The sequence below is a fragment of the Balaenoptera acutorostrata genome, chromosome 1 (genome assembly GCF_949987535.1).
Source record: "Balaenoptera acutorostrata chromosome 1, mBalAcu1.1, whole genome shotgun sequence".
Classification (NCBI taxonomy): Eukaryota; Metazoa; Chordata; class Mammalia; order Artiodactyla; family Balaenopteridae; genus Balaenoptera; species Balaenoptera acutorostrata.
In genome coordinates, this window is record NC_080064.1 from 163,420,591 (window position 1) to 163,443,086 (window position 22,496).

Consider the following 22,496-nt stretch of genomic DNA (forward strand, 5'->3'; position numbering starts at 1 on the left):
TTCTAGCTCTTTTTAGCTAATGACAAAGAGAATGGGGTTTGCATTTTAGCTACATACCTACCATCGTTTCAAATTGCAGCCGGGCATTATCAAACCATGGGCTTTTAAAAAAACACTTCATAATGCCCATAAGGGCATCTGAAATGGAACTACCAACCTATGCTTGTTATCAGTAGGGCCCCTCCTTGTTTTAATCTATTGCTAGCGAGTGCGTTAACCTTCTATAGCTCTAAATTAATGAGGCTCCTAATGTATTTTCATTGGGAGGTTGAACAAACTCATTTAGCTAGTGAAAACTACAAAAATCACTTTCTTGTGAAATCTGAAACTAACAGCTCCAATGAACTAATGATCATGGTACGATCCATTTTATGTACCTCTGAAAATAACCTGTAAATGTAAAATTCGCACTATATAAGCTATGCCTTGGTATGCTTACGCTTCCACAAAATGACTAGGTGAAAAAAGGTAGAGGGGGAGAAAACCATAGGAAAAAAAGTTAATTAGCTGAGTTGTTGTTGCCCTGCAAAGGAAATCCTTGGGAATAAAGCCACATCTCCCCACCCCCGCCAACAAAGAGAAGTCTCGTTGGAGTCAGTAGGGATGGGCACGCCAAAACTGATGTACCTAGAGCCAGCTGGGAGGATGTCATGTGCTGGAAAGCCAGACATGTCTGCTGTACTTACATGGCTTTTTGGCTGGCTGAACCAACTGAGGGTTCAGGTACGGGCTGTTCTCCGCATCTATTCTGCGCTTGTACTTCTGCCGACCTCCACGTACTCTGTCAAGACGCACTCCTGTGGGGAAAGACAGGCACTTCCTTACTGTTGAGGTAACTATCTTTGAGACCAATCAAATACATAGAGAGTATCATCCAAGGGTGCTAGGTAAACAGAGAGTAGATTGCAGAAGGGTCCAGTGGAAGTAGAGGAAGGTAAAAAAGTGATGGCTAAACCAAGACTGCCACAGGTTGGAAACCAAACCTGGCAGAGATGACCAAGCTGAAAGACATTTATGCAAGGCCATCAGAGTCACCTACATACCAAAGGAAAGGTAGCTTTTCTTGAGAATTAATACAAAGAAACTGGAATTTGGTGCTAACACAGTTTCTCAAATTAAAGACATTGGCAATGTGTATCCTCTTCATCAGTCACCCCTGAAAGCTCAATGTGTGGGCTTGAGTAGATCAGTAGACCCAGAGCTGTTCAATCCACCCCGGTCTATCAGAGGACTCCACGTGGACCTGTGGAACTGAATTGAGTTGAAAACCCCTACATGTTGTAGAGAGCTGGAACCCCACTACACAAGATGAGACGCAAGGATCGTTCCCTGTTCTAAGTCAACATGTCTCAGAAGGAGCATGTTCCTTACATTCTGGCACACGTTTGTATTTTCCTTCAAATGAAAGAAAACTGAGAGCAGGTCTGGACTGAACGCAGGTCAGAAGGAGGAGATTCCTGAAAGAATTCAGGAGGCTAGGATGGCGAAGGAGGGATTTGTTAGGAGGGCAGAGATGAAGCGTGAAGCTAGAAAGTAGGCAAAAGTAGACTGGCATTTAGTAATACTTTTTCCTCATGAGTGATGGACTGGGTCAAGATTCAGGGAGGTTTTGCTGGCAGTGGATCTATAACATTAAGGAAAGGGGCAAAAGGGAAAGAAAGGGATTAAAAAGAAAGAAATGTTTCATTTACATGGGGCAGTGGGGAGGGTGCTTGTTAATAACGTGGTTTCCGGTCTGTAATTGTAAAGTTTAGGACAGAAACTTATAAATCTTTATCAAATAAAGAGAAGATTACTTGGGAGTAAGAGAGAGATGAGATTCGCTTTGTGGTCTTATATTGTACCTTAATTGATAAGACAATATTAACATTATCCATTAATAAATTCACAACCAAGTAATTCATTGTACATATTTTGGTATTTCTCAAACTGTTCAGAAGATAGATTTGGTTTAACAGTATCCTCAGTATTGTTATTTTACTGAAGGCCCTCTCAGAGCCTTTAACATGCAACTAACTCTCAAATAAAACTCTCAGAGGGAGATACAGCCTATGCAATGTTTTGCAAACCAATTTAACCAAGGATCCTGTTTTGGGAACATTTGTTAATATCACGTGGAACAGGTGAGTTGTGGTGTAACTGAATTATACGAAACAGTTTGGGAAAGGCTGATATATTTCTATGTGAATCCTGAAGGTGAATATATACTCATATGTTAAAGATGACTATCAATCCATGAGCTAAAGAAAAACATAACTTTTCATATTATCTTAATACTACTACTTTAAGAGTTGATTTCCTTTTAGTGATACACACAAACATACACTTGGTTCTAGATAAACCCTGAAATGTCGAACTGAAACATCAGAGCAGAGTTTAAGTGATATCAGGAGACAACTTCAAGAGCAAGTAAGTAGGTTTAGACAAACAAATATCAAAAAACAAAGAGCTTAGGTACAGTCTCTAAGTATTCAATGAAAATAGAGTGCTTGTGAGTCATGAAGAAACATTTCTTGACTGCTGCTTTTAGAGCAATTTTGCGCCTAGAGTTCCATTCCTTCATTTATCTAATTTCTAATGTTCTATTTTTATTGTGTCTATATTTAATTTACTAAAGTTTAACACCTTCCCCCTTTTCCCCCCCTTTAGTCATGTTTTGTCTTTTTTCATTTCTTTCTTTCTCCAAGATATTTTTCCAGTTTATATAATGTGGTCGCATTTTGTCTGTTCATCTGAGATCCATTCAAATTTGTTTCATCATAAGAATTTAAAATTTTTCATTATAAGAGTTTAGAAAATTAAAAGCATATATAACTAAAAGTGGTATCATAACACGTTTGGCATCCAGCTCCAACGCAATGTGAACATTAATGTGATATGATTAGTGGTGTGAAGAGAAGGCAGGATGAAACAAACAGAGAGAGAGAAAGACAATGACAGACGAAGGCTAAAAAAAGGAGGAAACATTTAAAAATAACTCTGAAATTGTTAGAACCAAGAAAGCCTGACATACACACACTACTATATATAAAACAGATAATCAACAAGGACCTACTGTACAGCACAGGAAACTCTACTCAGTACTTTGTAATGATCTGTATGAGAAAAGAATCTAAAAAAGAGTGGATATATGTATATGCATAACTGACTTACTTTGCTGTACCACAGAACTAATTCAACACTGTAAATCAACTATACTCCAATAAAAATTTTAAAAATTAAAAAAAAAAAAAAAAACCAAGAAAGCTCACAGAATGCATCTCAATTAGGTTTGTAGACTCCAAAATTTGCTTTTGGTGTCTGTCAGGGCATGAGTTCACCATGAGCAATATAGCCTCGCATGCCCAAATACTGAACAATACACTACGTATTTTCCAACACAGGAGTCAGAGCTGGTGAGTTTCTGACAATGGATTTCGTCCATCCTGAAGGCCTAAGGAAGAGGATCGTGGCTGAAAGATTGGATTCAAGGTCTTGGCTGGAAACAATTCTGACACAGTTATATCACACTAAAGCCACCAATCAGCTTAGCCAACTGGCCCAAGTTTATGGGAGAAGTGCAACACTGAAAACTAGTTATTAAACATCATGAAGAAAAAAATACCTATACTTGATTGACAGAATTTTTATTATGCATTATGGGATATTTTTTGTATTTGTAGGAATAGATCCTTTAAATACTGTGAAATAATTTTATTACTGTGCATTTCATTTCAACTTTGAACAATGAATTACTGAAATATTCATATTATTTTTACGTGCTCCTCCAAAATCTAAAGGAGTGTTCTCACTCTTACGTTCATTCTCGCTTTCTCTTTCTCCTTTTCCCTCTTCTTCTCGCTTTCTTCCCTCCCCCTCACCTCCTTTCAGTGTGTGGGTAGATAAACTACTATCTATCCATCCATCCATCCATACCATCTACATATCTATCCAGTTTCTAAATATTCAAGTACTTTTTTACCAAAGCCATCATTTAACGCTTTCTTTACTTCCTAAAATAAAGATCAGTTGGACAAAGCATTCTTTTATGATTTATAACTTTATGTATATGGTATTCAGTAGATGACTGTAGAGGGAAAAAATTAGATATTAATACTACATAATTAATAATTAATACAATTATGTAGCAAAAGTTGATGGGCAGTCAATATACAGAAAAATTGTTCCTGCCAAGTTTAGATAACACTTAATGGTAAAAATTTCCAGAGTCGATGTATTTTAAAAGATCATAATAACTTTTATGTGAAATTTTTATTCCCATTTTAGGGGGTTAAAAGTAGGCAAATATCAACAATTTCAAGTAAAAAATATTTATACTGCTTTTAATCTCTTTTCAAAATCTGGAAAATCTTTTTATGCATCTTCTAGTGATATGATGATAATGATAATGATTTAGTTTAGCTGACTTCATACTCAGTGAAATGTCTAAACTCAAATCCTAGTAACACACCTGCAACTACTTCTACATCATACTAAAATTATTCATCAATTTATTCAGTTCTGTTGGAGAAAAAACATAGTTAGTAAAACCAGTTTTTTTTTCCCCCGAGGACAATCATATAACACGGAAATACACAAGTGACATAGGTCTCAAAGTTAAATCAGCCCAAACTATGTGTTCAAACATGTGGACCCAGCTTCTTTATTTGTGCATCTTTGAAAATAAACAGATGTATTCATCTGAGTCATAATAATATATGCACTGAAACTTTAATAATTGTATTTTAAAGAGTCTGATAAAACAATACTATACAGATATCATTAAGAAGTCTATTTTCACATATATACACTACTACGTATAAAATAGATAACTAATGAGAACCTACTCTATAGCACAGGGAACTCTACTTGGTGCTCTGTGGTGACCTAAATGGGAAGGAAATCCAAAAAAGAGGGGATATATGTATATGTATGGCTGATTCCCTTTGCTGTACAGCAGAAACTGACACAGCAGTGTAAAGCAGTTATACGCCAATAAATAAATAAATAAGTCTATTTTCAGTATATTTCTAGTTTTAAAGTTTTTCCAGAAAAATGTTTCCAACTGTAATAATATGATAATTTATTCCTAAATATTATATGAAGAACATGGAAAAAAGCAAGGCATAGTTTGCAAATCAGAATGGTTTCTTTCTGGCTCTTTCATTAACAAGCTCTGTAAATTTTGTTGAGTTCCTTAACCTGTTTGCTTTTCCAAATATAAGATGGATATTAAGACAATAACCTCCCTGGTGTTTTGCTTTAATGATCCAATTATATTAATATAAGGTACTAATATATTTGGATATTATACTAATATACTAATATACTTGGATATTATACAAATGCATTATTAAATATCTTGCAAACCTTAAAATCCCAAGGAAATTGCCATTATATCATTATTTTGTTGAAATATTACTATATTATTTATTGAAATATATTTTGCATCGTGATCATTTATTGAAAATCTACCCCCACGGAGTGTGACAGTCTACCCTGCCTCAATTCTGTAGGTAAACACATTTGAGGTATGATTGAATGGTAAGATAATACAAAGGATAAAACCGAAATAATGACATTATTTGATGTCTAAGTGATTACAGAAATATTTGGTATCCCATTCTATTTGCTGCTCATCCCTGTCACTAATAATATCATTTAGAGTTTATTTTAGAACAGATACAGAAACTAACCCAAAGTCTATGAAAAAGAAAAATGCTATCTCTGAGTTTAGCTAGAAACACACAATACAAAGTTAAGTAGAGAATTGATAATTATCCAATTAACCTAATACATTTCATTTAAAAGTCTCTATTTTCAGCAGAAACAAACAAAAAACAACAACAGTATTTACCATCAGGACCTGGAAAATCCAGATTTGCCATAAACAAACATCAATCTAATCCAAATATTTCCACTTACAATGGCAAAGCCTGTCTCTCTACATCTTTACAATCTTAAATACAAACAATTTCTGTTTGGACTCCACTTGTAAACCATTTTTGAAAAAGTTTAAAAAGAAGATTTCTCCCAGTAAATAAGATACCCACAATGTTCAATGTTTGACAGGATTTGAAGTTAATTAAGGCAACTGGATTTTCTATTCATGTGGAGACTGCCATTACCCCTTTCGTTTTTTAAATAAAAAATTTTAATAGTTGACATTACCTACCAAACAGAACGTTTCACATCGCTTTTTCTATCAAATACTGCATGTGCCTACATTGCCACAAGGGAATCACAAATCTCATAAGTTGTCAGAATTTACAAAATTGAGGAAGCAGGAATAGGGCAAGAAGGAAAAACACAAAACAACAAAAACCGCTATGAGGCACATAAATGCCAAAAGAAGTAAAACAGTTCAGCACAAGGCCTTCTTAGGTCAGCTAATTTTAAGTCTACATTTTATGCCCAAATGCAAATTTTTACAATATTATATAGTCCAAAGACAAAAGTATTTTTCACATTTTTAATAGCACAAAGTCATTTCATAGGATAATAAAAGATCTCCCCTTCAGAGAATTACACAAGGCCATCCTAGCCTACTTCGCTATATTAAAGACAAGCCTTTTTATAACGTTGTTCTTAAACAAAGGTTTGCTAAAAACGTTAATTACATAGACCCCTGGAATACTTAAGAAAGATGCAAATAGTCATATTAAAGTAATGATAATTTTTTAAAAGATAGTGAAATAATATTTTAAAAGATTAGTGACTTTAATGACTACTAAGTAAATGGTTGGATTATTTAAATGTTATCCAACACGACTTGTAATTGAGGATGAGGAGCATCCTGGGAAAGTAAAACTTATGCCGCAAGAAGGTGAAGAGGGTGGGAACGTTGTCCTCCACGATGTCTCTGGTACTGCGGTTCCCTTTGCTGCGGAAGGGAATCCGGCTCTTTCCGTTCAGGAAAAGAAGTACCTAGAAACGCCCTTGAATTTGCCTGAGATTTCTGTGAGGGAACCATCATAAACAGAGGGTGGAGAAAATCCCTTTGAGGGGCTGTAGGAAAGGAAGCAAAGGCAGATCGGCAGAATCAAGACACAGCGGCGAGAATTTTAGTGGCAGCCTGTGATGGGATTCTTCCTCGTAACAGCATCCTTACAGAGAGTACCAGCTTTACCTACAGTATTTGTGCATATTTATAGGTACCCCAGTAAAGGGATGAGTGAAAATTATTTGTACATTGACGCAAATACTCCAGGGAGAATCTAACCATATTAAATTCTGGAGGATCATGAGAGACAATAAAACACACCAAGCCCTAGTTATCTTCTCTTACTATTATTGCCCTTTCTCAAAATAGACAGTGATACTGTTCAACATGGCTTCATGATTTCGTTCCTTTCTTCCTATCTCAGCAAACTTTTGACTCCTGATATCTGCATCTCCTGAACAAGCAATGTCTTCATTGATAGTGGAATGACTTAATCTCTGTATGAAGTGTCTTGGAATCAACCAAAACACCCATTGGTTATTGAGAGCTGCTTCTATTCCAGGCAATGGGTTAATTGTTTTACGTACATGAACACATTTAACACTTACAGCAATCCTATGAAGCAGGTGCTATTATTATCCCATTTTACAAATGAGAAAACTGGAACTGGGAAGAGGCTGAGCCAGGAGTGGCAGCTGGAGACCACGGCTGCAGAGCCCACGTTCTCAAGCACTATGTTTATACTGCTTCTCTGTCATCAAATTCTATTTTTGGGAAAGAGCATGTGGTATAGACTCCAAAAGCAGAAGCACGGGCAGATAAAACCCAATTACTGTGGTAAACAATACTCGCACCCTGATAGGGGGTGCATGCAAAGAGCAAGGCAGAATGATGAACTAGCACGAGGAGAGAGGAATACTTTTACTCCGCTGAAGGGCTAGGCATTTTGCATCTATGACTCTATAAAGCGTCTCCACTTAGAAGAAGTTTATAGCTATGAGACTGTGGGCAAACCAAAAATGATAAAAAAGATTCAGTCAGTCTGCTTTTCTCTTGAGGCAGGGACCCAGAGATATTCATTTCCTCGCTCCCTGTTCCTCTTTAAAATGCCACTGAAAGAAAACAAGGACTGTTTTGCCAGGGCCATGGAGGCAAAGCAACATTCTGGCTGAGTTTTACAGTTTAGAAGGAGACCCCGATGGCGGCTTTTCAGTTAGACACCTTGACGAATGGTTACATTTACTTCTGCTGAAATAGCATGACAACAATTCAGGAACTTTGGAAATAGCTTGGTTGCATGTGGAAGCACTGTAAGATCTGCTGAAATAAAAGGGAAAAATCACACAGGGAGAGAAAATGCATATCCATTAGGCGGGCTTTTTTTTTTTTTTTTTTTTTTAACTGAGTCCTCAGTCACTAAAAGAGATAAAAGCCAGGACTCACATTAAAGCTTCCTTGCTCTACAGATGAATTAACAATTAGCAAAGGGAAGTCTTTCATTTTGGTCTCTTGGTAGCTATCTGGACTATTAAACATGTGAGGCTTGCACAGGAAATTACAAAGGCTTCCCTCTGTTTCAGATTCAAGCTGCATCCAAAATATATTTGTAGGTTTCTGTGCACAGGACATAGCCACAAAGAAGTCCCTCCTTCTTTTTTTTCAAGGTGTGATTCACTGCTCTTGGCTGGTTCTGAGGCATATGTGCTAAATTTATAATCTGGCTGAGAGCCGAAATCAAAATCATAGAAATCTGAAAAAGACATAGTTTACAAAATATTTTGCAGGGAAAATATTATTCCACCAGGGGTCCAGTTGCTTCATCTGAAGCATGGAGCCCTAATCTATGACGCATACAAGTACCAATTAGGTCATCTGCAACAGGTGACAAGTTTTAATTGAATGTCTTCTGTCTGCAATTCTGACAAAAGGTGAATAGAAATAAATGGGTCTTGGCAAGACGGCTCTGAGCCTTACAATACCCAATATCTCATTATTTTTAAACAGCTATCTATAAACTGATGCTGACAAGCCTTGAACCTTTTATTTCTGCTCAAGATGAGGTGGCTGTGAAGGGGGGAAAAAAAAAAAGGAAAGAAAAAGGGGCATCCAGAACATTACATTAAACATGCAATACCTACCATTATCACTTCCCCAATGTAATTAAAGGAAATCTCCTATTCAAAAGGCACTATTTCTTACTTTGCTTGATGTCAGAGAGAAAGAGAAAGAGAGCGAGCGAGCGAGTTTGCTTGGCCTGTATTTGCTAAACATAGAGACTGCCTTTAAAGAAAAAAAAGAAAATCTTCCCTTTCTTTCTCTTTTGCCTGTTAAAAATTTCATAAACTATTGAAAGAGATACTGCGGTGACTTAAACCTATCTGAACTCTATTTTGTCTGGTTACTATTTAATACTGGTGACTCTTCCCTTTATCCTTTTCGAAATTGCCTTCTCATGTGAATAAAGTCGTGAATTAGTGGGTAAAGACATGAAATGTGGTTGCACATCACCATCAGGAAAAGTGATTCTACTAATTCACAATTAAATGTGACACTGGCAGCAATAAGTTTAACACAATAATAACAGTAATAACGGTGCATAGCACCCCATGGGGATGCTCTGTAAACAGAAGCACAAATATTATTTATGCAAAATTCAATGCCCTGTAAAAATGAATTAAAAATGAAATCAACCAGGCTGGTTTATCAGTTGTGGGTTGAAAGTCATAGTCACTGTGTTTCATCCAATGGAGAGGAATACAGTGGAGTCTAGTGAACAAAAAAACCACACGTGGATTTCAAAGAGAATATAAGTTGTGGGAGAAAAAAAAAAAAGGAAATAGGTGACAGAGAAAGATGGTGGTGAGTCTGGAGGTCATTTGGTTTTAGCATGTGTGATTCTAGATCACGTGGGCAACCAAAGTAGAGTTCAGCTCAAAAGAGAAGCTTATGGTCACTTTAGTAGGGGAAAACTTTAAGCCCTGGCCAATTTGTTAGGAACTCAGCACAGTTAATAAAAATGCATTACCAGACTCAAGCAGAAATTCCAAGAGCCAATTCTAAGATACCAAAGTGACACATGGTGTTTAATGAATATTTTTCTGGTGATTATGATTTTGCAAAGTTGAGACTGGAAATAAAGTAAATCTAGCTGAAAGAACATATGTCTGGGTCATGTGAAAAAAAGAATTGTACCAAAAACACAAAATACATAGGAAAAAAAAAATCAGTTCAATAGAGATCAAATGTTAACATAACATTAATGTATACACGCCCAAATCTCATATCAGTGAGAAATTTTCTTGTGACACTGTGACGTTTATTTCTTATTTCTTGTGACACCGGCAGCAATAAGTTTAATACAATAATAATAGTAATAACAATGCACAGCACTCCATGGGGATTCTCTGTGTAAACAGAAGCACAAAGAATATTTATGCAAAATTCAATGCCCTGTAAAAATGAATTAAATATGAAATTAAGCTGGTATTCAAGTAGCTGGAATGAGAGCCATAGTCACTGCATTACATTCAATGGAGAGGAACACAGTGGAGTCCAGTGGCCTCCCTGTAAGGTTTTAGTGGAGTAAACAAGAAATGCCATGGACTGAATGTTTGTGTTCTCCCAAAATTCATATGTTGAAACTGAATCCCCAATGGGACAGTATTTGGAGGTGAGGCCTTGGGGGTGATTAGGTTATGAAGGTGCAGCCCTCATGATGGGCTTAGTGCCCTTATAAAGGAGTTCCCAGAGAGCTCCCAGGCCCTTCCCAGCACGTGAGGACAACAAGAAGCCTATCTATCAACCAGGAAACCCTCACTGAACACTGAATCTGCCAGTGCCTTGATCTTGGACTTCTCAGCCTCTAGAACCCTGAGAAATAAATTTCTCTTCTTTATAAGCCACCCAGTCTATGGTATTCCGTTATAGTAGCCCAAATGGAATATAACAAGAAGAAATGAAGGAACATTAAAAAAAAAAAAAGACTCAGCCATAAAAAAGAATGAAATAAGGCCATGTGCAGCAACATGGATGGACCTAGAGATGATCATACTAAATGAAGTAAGTCAGAAAGAGAACGACAAATACCATATGATATCACTTACATGTGGAATCTAAAATACAACACAAATGAACATATCTACGAAACAAAAACAGACTCACAGACATAGAGAACAGACTTGTGGCTGTCAAGGGGGAGGAGGGCAGGAGGGAAGCATTGGGAGTTTGGGATGAGCAGATGAAAACTACTGTATGCAGGATGGATAAACAACAAGGTCCTACTGTACAGCACAGGGAACTATATTCAATATCCTGTGATAAATCATGTTAGAAAAGAATATGAAAAAGAATATGTATATATGTATAACTGAATCATTTTGCTGTACAGCAGAAATTAATACGACATTGTAAATCAGCTATACTTCAATAAAATTTTTTTAAAAAGGAGGAAGTTTAGAGAGATACTCTACAATGGGTTGATTCAAGGTCTAATATGAAATAAAGAAAATACAATGGTTTCCACCCCCTTCTCATCCAAATCTATATACCATCGCTAACCTCCATTCATCTGCCAACTGTGCTGCTAAGTATTTGTGAGGAAAGTTAATGGAGAAAAAGGAAAGGAAACCAAGAGAGAGCATGAGAGCCTGGTCTAAGCCTTGTAGAAATGCAGACATGGAGAACACGCATGGCGGATTCAGAACGCACTGCCAGCTGCCTCGAGTCCACAAGAGCACATTTTCAAGCCAATTAAAATCCAGTTTTCCTCCCCCAAAGTTGACAAATCAGACTGTTGGGGAATTTAAGACCTCGTGAGAAAAACTAGGGTAGAATAATCATGAGTGGCAGTGATCATAAAAAAGCACTTATACATAAATGATATATTCACTAAAATTAAAGACAAATATGAAAAGACTATCAATGACAGACACACTAATTAAGTCATGTTTCCTGTGCAATTAATTTCCATTTATCATCCTTTGATCTCTTGAATATTTCTAGGATCTTCCTTCTAGCTGGTTTCAGCAAGATGACTGTAAATTCAGTTTGAGTTGCTGTAGATAATAGGCATATGAAAAGACTTTTTTAGAAACATCTGGTTTTTAAACCAAACGTTTAATGACACTCTTATGTTACTACTCTGAGCATCTTGGTTTTAATACGGTGCTACTCCAGGTTCATGTTTAATTGATATATAATGTTGAAGATTTGGTGGAGAGTTATACATAAGTAAATGTAAACATATCAAGATTTTCAGTCAAGGAAAATAACAATTAGGAAAGTGCTTATTCTGAGGCCAAACAAGAAAATTGTACATTTAAGTGCTGTGGCAAGGTGAGGTCCATAGGCTGTACTTTTATTCTTAAATTAGGATGTGTGAAGAGTGTGTAAAAAAGAAAACACCAATGACATTTCTAGATGCCAAATAGAGTGGGTCTTGGCTGAGGAAAGCCTGTATCTGTACCAGGTCATAAATTTCCTGAAAGACTTCCCTGTGTGTAGCTGTTACAGGAGGGGCTCGCTGGGAGGTACTGCCAGGATGCTCACAATGGTCCACAAGGCCAGGAAGAATCTTGAAATCCTAAAGGCGCCAAGAAAAGAAAAACACGCTTTTCCAGCCACAAGGCGGCTCAAGGCTAGATGTTGGGAGTAAGTCTCTAAGTGTCACTGCCTCATAGAGAAGGAGGCAGAATTTCCCACGAAAATCTCCTTGCAGTATTCCAAACCACATTTTCTTACTCCTTCCTGCCAACAGGCTTGCTCTCTATTTTTAAAACGTAATCTGGGTTAGGGACCTCCCTGGTGGCGCAGTGGTTAAGAATCCGCCTGCCAATGCAGGGAACACGGGTTCGAGCCCTGGTCCGGGAAAATCCCACATGCTGCGGAGCAACAAAGCCCGTGCGCCACAACTACTGAGCCTGTGCTCTAGAGCCCGTGTGCCACAACTACTGAAGCCCGCGCACCTAGAGCCCGTGTTCCGCAGCAAGAGAAGCCACCGCAATGAGAAGCCCACGCACCGCAACGAAGAGTAGCCCCGCTCGCCGCAACTAGAGAAAAGCCTGCGCACAGCAACGAAGACCCAATGCAGCCCAAAAAAAAAAAAAAAAAAAAAAAAAAAAATATATATATATATATATATATATATATATATATATATATAAACATAATCTGGGTTAAACTCAAACTTCCAAATATTTTATTTATTATGTATATTCATAATTCCACCACAAAAGTTGAGGGTTGAGGGCATGGTGAGAAATGACACTCTAACGGAAATAGCTTCAAAGGATCAAAATACAGCCAGATGATTTTGACGTATATTTTAATTGCATGTTGCTTTGTCATGGCCCATGCAGTATACGTCACATGCCTGCCACATAGTAGATACTCAAAAATATTGAGTAAGTGAATAAATCAATTTACAACATGCTTTATAGCCATGTACTAATCAGGTTTTTTTTGGTTTTCATTTGTTTGTTTTTCTTTTGATATTTCTAAATCTAGAATGTATACAGAGAAGGATATGGACCTCTTGTCAATTCTCTCAGTAATTCTTGCTTATCGTGTCTTTCTTAATGTACTAGTATATTGTAACTTTAGAAAGGTATAGAGAGCTTGAAGGTGACAAAACAGCATGAAGCACTGAAAAAAAAGAGCGTTGCTGAAAGGTAGGACATACGAATTTAATTTTTCAATATTCATCCTGGTAGTGTAAGAGGAAACAGCATTTGATTTGCTGGGAAAACCTCAAATAGATATTAAGAAATATTTACTAATCAGAATTATATTTAGATACTAATTATTGAGCAAGCAAGACCAAGGTCCCTATACTTGGGAAATTTGATAAATGGAGAAAACCATTCTCTTTCCTAGACACTTTGATTACTCTTCTGCCTGGAAGCAGATGAATGAGTTTGATCACGTGTTAAGCTCTCTTCCAGTTCTAAGATTCTATGAATGAAATGGTGTACTTAAAAAGATGGAATTGACCCACAGATTCAGAGTACAACAACTGCCTTGGCAGTGGGAAACATCAACATACTTCATATCTTAAATCAGGAAGACCAAAGCCAAATGGATAGCATTAATGAACCAGAAGAGCAGAAAGCTTTCTGGCACAGGCCTCAGCCTTTCTCTCACACTGACCTTGGCCAAATGCATTTCCTTTTGTTCTTGACAACAATACAGCAAATAAAGTGCCCATGTTTGAAAAACGCTTCTAACTTATTACTGCATTAGGAAAAGATCAATGCCTGTTGCATATGGCTGTGGAGACTGAAGGATGGAAAATTAGGAACAGCTTTAGATTTGTGGGCATTTTACAACATAGAGACTAGATTATGCTAAGGAGAGGAGAATATGACCTAATAATGGAGATTTTGAAAACAAGCAATGAGTAGCTAATACCTATGCTGTTACTTAACTGAATTTCATCTGGAGTTTCAAAATAAAAAGGCTAAATAGGATCAGATTTCAGTAAATATACCACAAAATAATGTTTCATCTCAACATCTATAGTCACCCTTTTTTTCAGAAATTACAGTATATATATAATGTAAATATGCACACATATACATAAACACATAGATATAGAACTAGATAAACACACACAAATTCTAAACCAATGATACATTTTTCAGTTTCTGTATTTTCCTGATAATGATTTGTCTGGCCAAATGATTCTGTAAGAATTATTTATTTGCAAGATTTTTCCATCCAAAGAAAACCCATGTTACATGAGTTTATACTGATATTTATATCAGGAGTTGCAAATTCAAACAACTACTGCAATGTCAAGTGAATAAGTGAAATGGACTGTGTGTTTAAAAAGTTGGTAGCTATTTAGAAATTATCCTTTTATTTTATTTAGGCCTTCATTATATAAGAGCATAACCTAATTGCATAATTGCTTAAGTTGTTCTATACGCTATACTTTGAAATTCTATTTTAAAAATGCTATTATCCACAGACATAGAAAACAAACTTATGGTTGCCAAAGGGGAAAGGAGGTGGAGGGATAGATTAGGAGTTTGGGATTGACATACACGCACTACTGTATATAAAATAAATAACCAACAAGGACCTACTGTATAGCACAGGGAACTCTACTCAGTATTTTGTGATAACCTGTAAGGGAAAATAATCTGAAAAAGAATATTTATAAACGTATGTGTATAACTGAATCAGTTTGCTATACACCTGAAACTAACATAACATTGTAAACCAATTATACTTCAATAAAAAAATAAAATTAAAAAATGCTATTTAGTAGGGTTTTAGGTAAAATAATGTATAAAAATATTAGGATTCTCATTAGAAATCATTTCAAACAAGAGTAAAAAATGAATCATCGATGCCCACACATAGCACCTGTCAGTTAAGAATGTTGACATGTTTTGATCCACACAAGCCCCCTTAAAGAATCTTGCTTAAATAAGCACAAGTCTCCATTGTGTTTTACAGTAAATGGCAGCAGAGGCTTTCTTGAAATTCATCCATTATGTTTACTAAATATCTTGACTTTTTGAAGGAACATCTTTCTGCCTAGTGAAATCTGTTGGAACCTGCAAAGTCAATTCTTGTAATACAATTGTTGTGTCTTGATTGTCACTAAGATTACACCAAATTAACCATCACTGGGAATTAGCTGACAAAGAACCACTCTTTTGTTGGCCTAGACCCTTCCTCCCCCAGCTTTTTGCGTTATATGGAAGAGAAGGTCTTTGACATGGCAAAAGAGTAAGATGTTGCTGAATGCTTTTTGGAACCGTCCTAGGAGGAATTTGGTTTTAACAGCGTTTTCTTTGGGTTGGTAGGTCATGGAGTACAATGGACCAGAAGATGCTGTTGATGGCCGGAGGCGGTGGGTGTGGCTGGGAGATGGCCAAGACAGTGTTACTATCAAAGATATTATGAGAAAAGAAAGGGAAAGAAATTGAACTTGAGAAGACTCTTGAGTGTTTTAAAAATAAAACCTATACGTTTAAAAGAAGGTGGTCAGGGGACTTCCCTAGTGGTCCAGTGGTTAAGACTTCGCCTTCCAATGCAGGCGGTGCGGGTTCCATCCCTGGTAGGGGAGCTAAGATCCCACGTGCCTCGCAGCCAAAAAACCAAAGCATAAAACAGAAGCAATAGGATAACAAGTTCAATAAAGACTTTAAAAATGGTCCACATCAAAAAAAAAAAAATTAAAAAAAAATAAATACAAGAAGGTGGTAACAATCACGTTTCCATTAACTGTTTAAGAACATGCAAGCACATTATGGAACTTTCCATGAGCCAAATAACATAGTACATGGGGCAAAAAAGTGAGTCTTTACACAGGCCATGACATACACTGGACAGCCAACAGTAACATACCATTAAAGCCAGAATCAGTAAAAATATAAACCTATTCATGATAGGGGAAAGTCAAATCTGTATACCTGCTGAACTAAATGGTTATATCATAATTCCTACAATACCATACCACTCGAACAACGGGGGCCTCTGACAGAGAGGTAAGGGCTTCTTCTAACTCTGTGTATTTCAGAAACTCACTTTTACAAGCTTCTTATCTCTGCTGCCAACAAGAGAACTGGATAGGAATCCCCTGGAAGCTGTCATCCCAGTGACCTAATCAGTCAAGAAAGTTGCTGTTGGGCAGCAATGACCTCCCACCCTGCCCACTATCCACAGGGGCTTCCTGCTAAGCCCTCAGGGTCCCTACTGGCCAAGGAAATGGAAGACCTTGAAACTGAAGCCAAGTCATGACATGGCAGGTCAAGAAAGCACAGCAATAATAAAGAATATCCTTTAATGTCATAATAACATTTCCATCACAATGCTGAGACTGGAAAAAAGTACAATACTTAGATTTAAAAGAAAGTTTTGGATAGTCATATATCTTGGTTTACTCATGCCTTTAGCCATGTCCTAAGGGAGATAGTCAACACAGTCAAGAATTTATGTGATTTTGGGGGAGGAAACATAGAAAAGTCACTCTTCTCATCATTCTTCCTTACTTCTCTCATCTGGCCACCCAATTTAATTTTATATGTGTATTCATACACACACATACACATATATACACATGTATGTATTATGTAGATATGTATAGGACCGATCAGAACTTTCTAAAATAAATGATATATTTTGCAAATCAAGGTACTTTGTTGTTAAAACATATTATAAATGGGAGAAACATAAATGCATTAGTAAGCTCTTCTGAGCATTTTTTTTTTTTTTTGCTGTGTGGCATGTGGGATCTTAGTTCCCCGACCAGGGATCGAACTCGTGCCCCCTGCATTGGAAGCATGGAGTCTTAACCACTGGACCACCAGGGAAGTCCCTCTTCTGAGCATTTCTTGCCTGGCCACTACTGGAATTATTCCACAGATTTCAAATAATTTTCCAGCCATGATAAAAAATTTGCATATTTTTAAAATGCTTACATTACTTCATGTACTTTACTCGCTACTTATAAAATCAAGGAAAATAACAAAAGTACTGTTTAGTATTAAGATGGGAAAAAAATAGAGCTCAGCTCAGTAATTCTTGGCACATCTTCCATAATGTGATGTGCTTTTTAACTGCTGAGGGTATGATTCAAGAATATCAGCATTTAATGGAGTGGTTTTAAGACCAGGTGTATGCTGAATACTTGAAAGACCTCAAGGTACCAAACATACTCAGTAAATGTTCATTGTTAACAAGAATGAAACTAAAAATAACTGCAATTATTTTAATTATTGTTCTAATAAAATGACAGTTCATTCATCTATTAACACGTATTCAGTCAAAAATTGAGATAAATTTAAAAAGTTAAACAGGATACAGAAGGGGTCTGGTACCAAGGTAAAAAGAAATCATCTACAGAAAATATTGCTTGGTATTTTCTATGTTTCCCTGGTGCTTATTATGGATTTTTTTTTCAAGATTGAGATACACTTAAAGAAAATGGGGAAATTAAAAATATGGCATGGACTCTGTAAATCTAAACTGCCACATTTAGTAAACTGCTAATGTGTACTGAATTTTCATGTGAAGTTTTTAGCATAGGATTACACCAAACATTGTACTGTCTCTAAATTTGAATCATATGTTGCCTATTTAAGAGAACATGGTGGACAAGTCTGGATTTAGAATATAAAATTATAAAATTTCTCTTGAAATCAAGGACTTAAGCACAGAATAAAGGAGTAAATACATCCTAAGATAGTCCCCGAAAAAATGCGGGAGGAAATCTGATCTTTGAGAAAAAATACTTTCAAAAGTGGGATGTTAACAATTTCAAATAATGTCAAAATAAATGTTTGTAAACAGTTATTCATAATCTTAAAAGTATCACCATAACATGTTGCTACTAGATAATGCAACATAAATAGAAATAGAGGACCAATTATATAAATTTTATCAATCCAGTGACTGAATCCAATGAACACACATAAAAATAAAGCTATTTTATATTTTAAAAATTATTTTACTTTTTCAAGAAATTCCAGTAAGTAACAATATTCTACTTTTCATATAATGAAATGTGAATATATACAAAGGATAATTCAGAACCACAGTAATAATTCCTTACACTGAAAATTCAAATCTTTACAACTTTCCCACTTTCCTATATGGCATAAGTATAGTTTCTGAAGCTACCTGGGTTTCAGCTTCTTTAGCAAAACAAGCTTTAGCACAATCTTTCAAGATTCTGGAATAAAAATTGCTTTTAAAACATTTGAAAAGAAGAACTTTGAAAGATATTTTTGTCATGGATGAAATAGCTGTGGTTTTGAAAACCAATAATCAATGTTTTCTTTTAAAGCAAAATAATGGCAAAGTTAAAAGGTACATTAACTTTGGCCATTAGAGGGATGTGTTAATTATTTTTAAAATATAATACCTAATAATGATACAACTATTAAGTCAAATCATAAAGCACTCTCCGTCAACTTCTAATTGTCCAAGGAAGCTAATAGCCTAAGTAACTTTTGGGTTTCCAAAACCTTCCTTTATTAGCACTTTTGTAACACTTGAGACATTTTATCCTACTTACAACTTCTACATCTGCTGTCCAAACAATGCCCATATGATGATTGAAAGTTTAACAAATAGTATAATATTATTGATATTTCAATATGGATTAGGTATTATAAATCTCATATAGATAGCAAACTGGCAATGGAAGTAAAATAACTATATATTTAATGTAAACAATTCAGACATGCATTCCATGGAATTCTGAGCAAGAAAATCATTTTTGAAAAATTATAATTAATTCCACAATCTATAATTTTGCTTCAAATCAATGCTTTGGATCAAACTGAAACTACATTCAGGAACTCTAATGCATTTAGTAATAGACAGACAATCTACACCTCAGTTGCAGTGTCCCCACTCTGAAATTTTAAAAGAAAGCAGTAGCAATTTTACTGTAATCTGATAAAGCAGCATTTGGACCTTTGGGGAAGGAGTTAATGAATTATAGATCTGAAACCAAGTTCCATGGATTCACTGTGGACTTTTATTCTAATAGTTAAAGTACATGTCTATCAAATTGCTTATGAGGACAAATTTATGGAAAATAAGCAAGAGTAGAGCTTTGTTCTTATTAAGAAACATGAATATGTATGTAATTTTCGCCAGACTAAATTAACCCAAAAATGAATGAATAAAAAAAAAATAAGGACAATAATTGTCACCAGAGAAGGCTTGCTTCCCTTCCTGCTCTTACAAAAGCATTTATGTTTAGAGTTTCAAAAAAGAACTCATATTTTTCGAATAAAACTATTTGGAAAGAGACAAAAGAAAAGGAATCTGCGAGGAAACCTTTACAGAGCAAGAAACATGCACAGTGTTACCCCCTTAGTAATAAACCTTTTTGAAGCAGGGGTAGCCTGTAGGCTTGTTATGAACGTAATACATGATAATTAGTGTTCGTGCAAGCAGTATACTATTGCTGAGGTGTGTCGATTTCCTAAGCATGACTCTATTTACAAAGGTTACATTGAGCCATTAAGCCAAATTTTACATTAAACATCTTTTGAAACTTCAGGAACTCTGAATAGAGTAAAATCCCATTTTAGCAGCAACAGTACCAATATGAAATGAGTATGAAATATATCATAGATAGTTGTGCAAATCCCTCCCCGTCTTTGTGGGCATGTTTACAGGTGTTCTCCCTGGCGAATGCTCAATTACCAATTCATCTGAACCAATATCAATACATAAATGGATTATACCTGTGATTTTACCTTTATTTTCAATCTAATGGTTTAATTTGATGTCCTCTAATCATTAGGGATTTTAGAATGTAAAATCAGTACAATTTGACTTTAGCAAACTTGCAAATTATACTATTCTTCTCTTTCTCATCTTCTCGGGCTACTGTTTCTTCTATAACCTTTTAATATGTGAAGACCTGAGAGCGAGGAACTAATATATCAAACAACAACAACAAAATCCAGGCAATCTGGTTCATTTCTATTAATAAATTTATTACTATGATTTAACTCTGGCATTGCCTTATATAAAATAGAAATAAATAGCTATTATTTTAATACCTTTATGTTCCAGACATTTCAAATATATCAATCAACTCTACCTCAAAGACTCTGGAATACAGTAAGTAAAAACACCCAAGTGAATTAATGTCTACAAAGCACTTTCACGTAGATCATCTCATTTAACTCATAACTCAGTGTTGTAAACATACGATTAATATTATTATTAATAATAATATTTCAGGCTCAGAGGAGATAAGCAACTTGTGATCTTGGACCTATTTTTCTAATTCCAAGTGTTCTTTATACTCTTGTATATATATCTCCATTTTCCACAACTCTAGCAAATTTATAAAAAATAAGAAGAAATAGAAAAAAGAAAATAATAATAGCAGATAATTTACTCATTGATCTCCCCACCCCTTTGCCCCCCAAACAAGCACTTTGAGTATCTCCTGGGCCCTTCTCTGAGAACTTGCAGTCGATGGGAACAAAGTGAAGGGCAGGAATCTATCTACAGGACATGAAGTGTGTTATCACCAAGGTTCACGACTGAGGTTGTGGCAGGGAAAGAGAAGACAGAGTCAAAGGAAGAGCCAAAATTTAGATCCTAAAGGAAAGGAAAACACTGCTCTTGGCCAAAATGGGGAAGCCGGAAGAGGGAATCAGTTTCTAAACAAAGATAAGAAGTATGGTGTCATACTTGTCAAGTTTCAGATGATTTGGGGAAATCCAAGGTACATCACACGGAACCCCAAACTGAAGTGCAAGTGAGAACGCAGACCTGGTGCTGTAAACTTGAGCCACAATGCAGACACGTGAAAATATAAATGTAGATTTGTTTTTCAGAAAGTACAGAATGGAAGGGCTAGGACCTATCTTGGAAACTTCTCATAAATATAGTAGAGAAACAGTAAGTGAAACCAGAGAAGGAAACAAAGAATGGGTGATTTCAAAAGCAGGAGGGGTAAAATTGGTGACAACTGTACCATGTTAACCAAGGGAGAGCAAACCATTTAAGAAGTGTGATTTGTAAAAGTTTAGCAAAAAGAGTGGAGATGGTAAAATTGAAGACATTATATAATATCAACTTAAGGAACACATGGCAACATAACTATAAGTTATGATAAAATTGAGTATCTTAAAAACAGTGTGAATGTATATACTCTTCTAGATATTTTTTAATCAACCCTGATGAAAATATATGCAGTATCACAGATTCTAATCTAAACCAAAATCCTCCTAAAGGTAATCATTATTAATAGTATGATTAATATATAATTATATTATAATGCATCATATCAAATGGGAAACTATTATATCCTATCATACTGCTCTATTTGTGTCTGTGTGTGGGTGTGTTTAAAGGTGATGTTTAGTGTTTGGGTTGTAGCATATCTTTGCATTTTCTTTAACACACTGTAAAAAAAAAAGGAGTAGCTCAGAGTCAAAGGAGTAAATACCAACACAGTTAAACTATAGGAATTTTAACAGTCTTACATCTTGTAGAAAAGCCACAAAGCTCCATGCTAGCAACACTTCTAAAGTCCGCAGTATGGGACTGGATTAATTTTGCTCTTTCTGTTATTTTTTATTAAATCTCAAAAACCCCAATTTCATATGAAATTTCACTCTAGAGTACTTTGATGTACTCTGAAAGTTATGAACTTAAAGAACTGTAAAATCCACACTGATTCGGATGTTGTTTATGTTAAGGATGGGCAAAAGAATTTCGATAAACACATAAAAAGGAGTTCAAACTGGCTTCTTTCCTCTCTGGAGTAAGGAAATAAGAAGACTCCTGCAATCTTACACCACGTTAAACTGTGTTTCACTTACAAAGATCATCGATATGTTTTCTGGGCTGAAGATTCTGTTACAGACTTTTGGAGAAAATGAAAGCAGAGGGCAGCAGATTGGTTCTAATGATGAAAATCCAAGATTGAATAGTATTCTGCGATTTCAAGTCTTTAAACAGATACAGTATTGTCTGATCCCTCAATAGGGAGCATGGAAGAGTAATAGGAAAACTAGAAACCCAACTTCATTTTACCCACGAGAGTACAGGTCACAGACAGCGTCTCCATCAGACTCAT

The 22,496-nt window shown here is 35.8% G+C and overlaps 1 protein-coding gene across 10 annotated transcripts in view; it reads right to left on the bottom strand.

Annotated features, from left to right (window-relative positions):
- LOC130707327 (cyclin-Y-like protein 1) overlaps nt 1-22,496 on the bottom strand; it is a 293,323-nt gene that overhangs the window by 79,554 nt on the left and 191,273 nt on the right. For all 10 annotated transcript variants that reach the window (XM_057541388.1, XM_057541379.1, XM_057541382.1 and 7 more), the window contains one exon: nt 687-797. In XM_057541388.1, the coding sequence (XP_057397371.1) occupies nt 687-797 (111 nt within the window). The remainder of the gene's footprint in view (nt 1-686; nt 798-22,496) is intronic.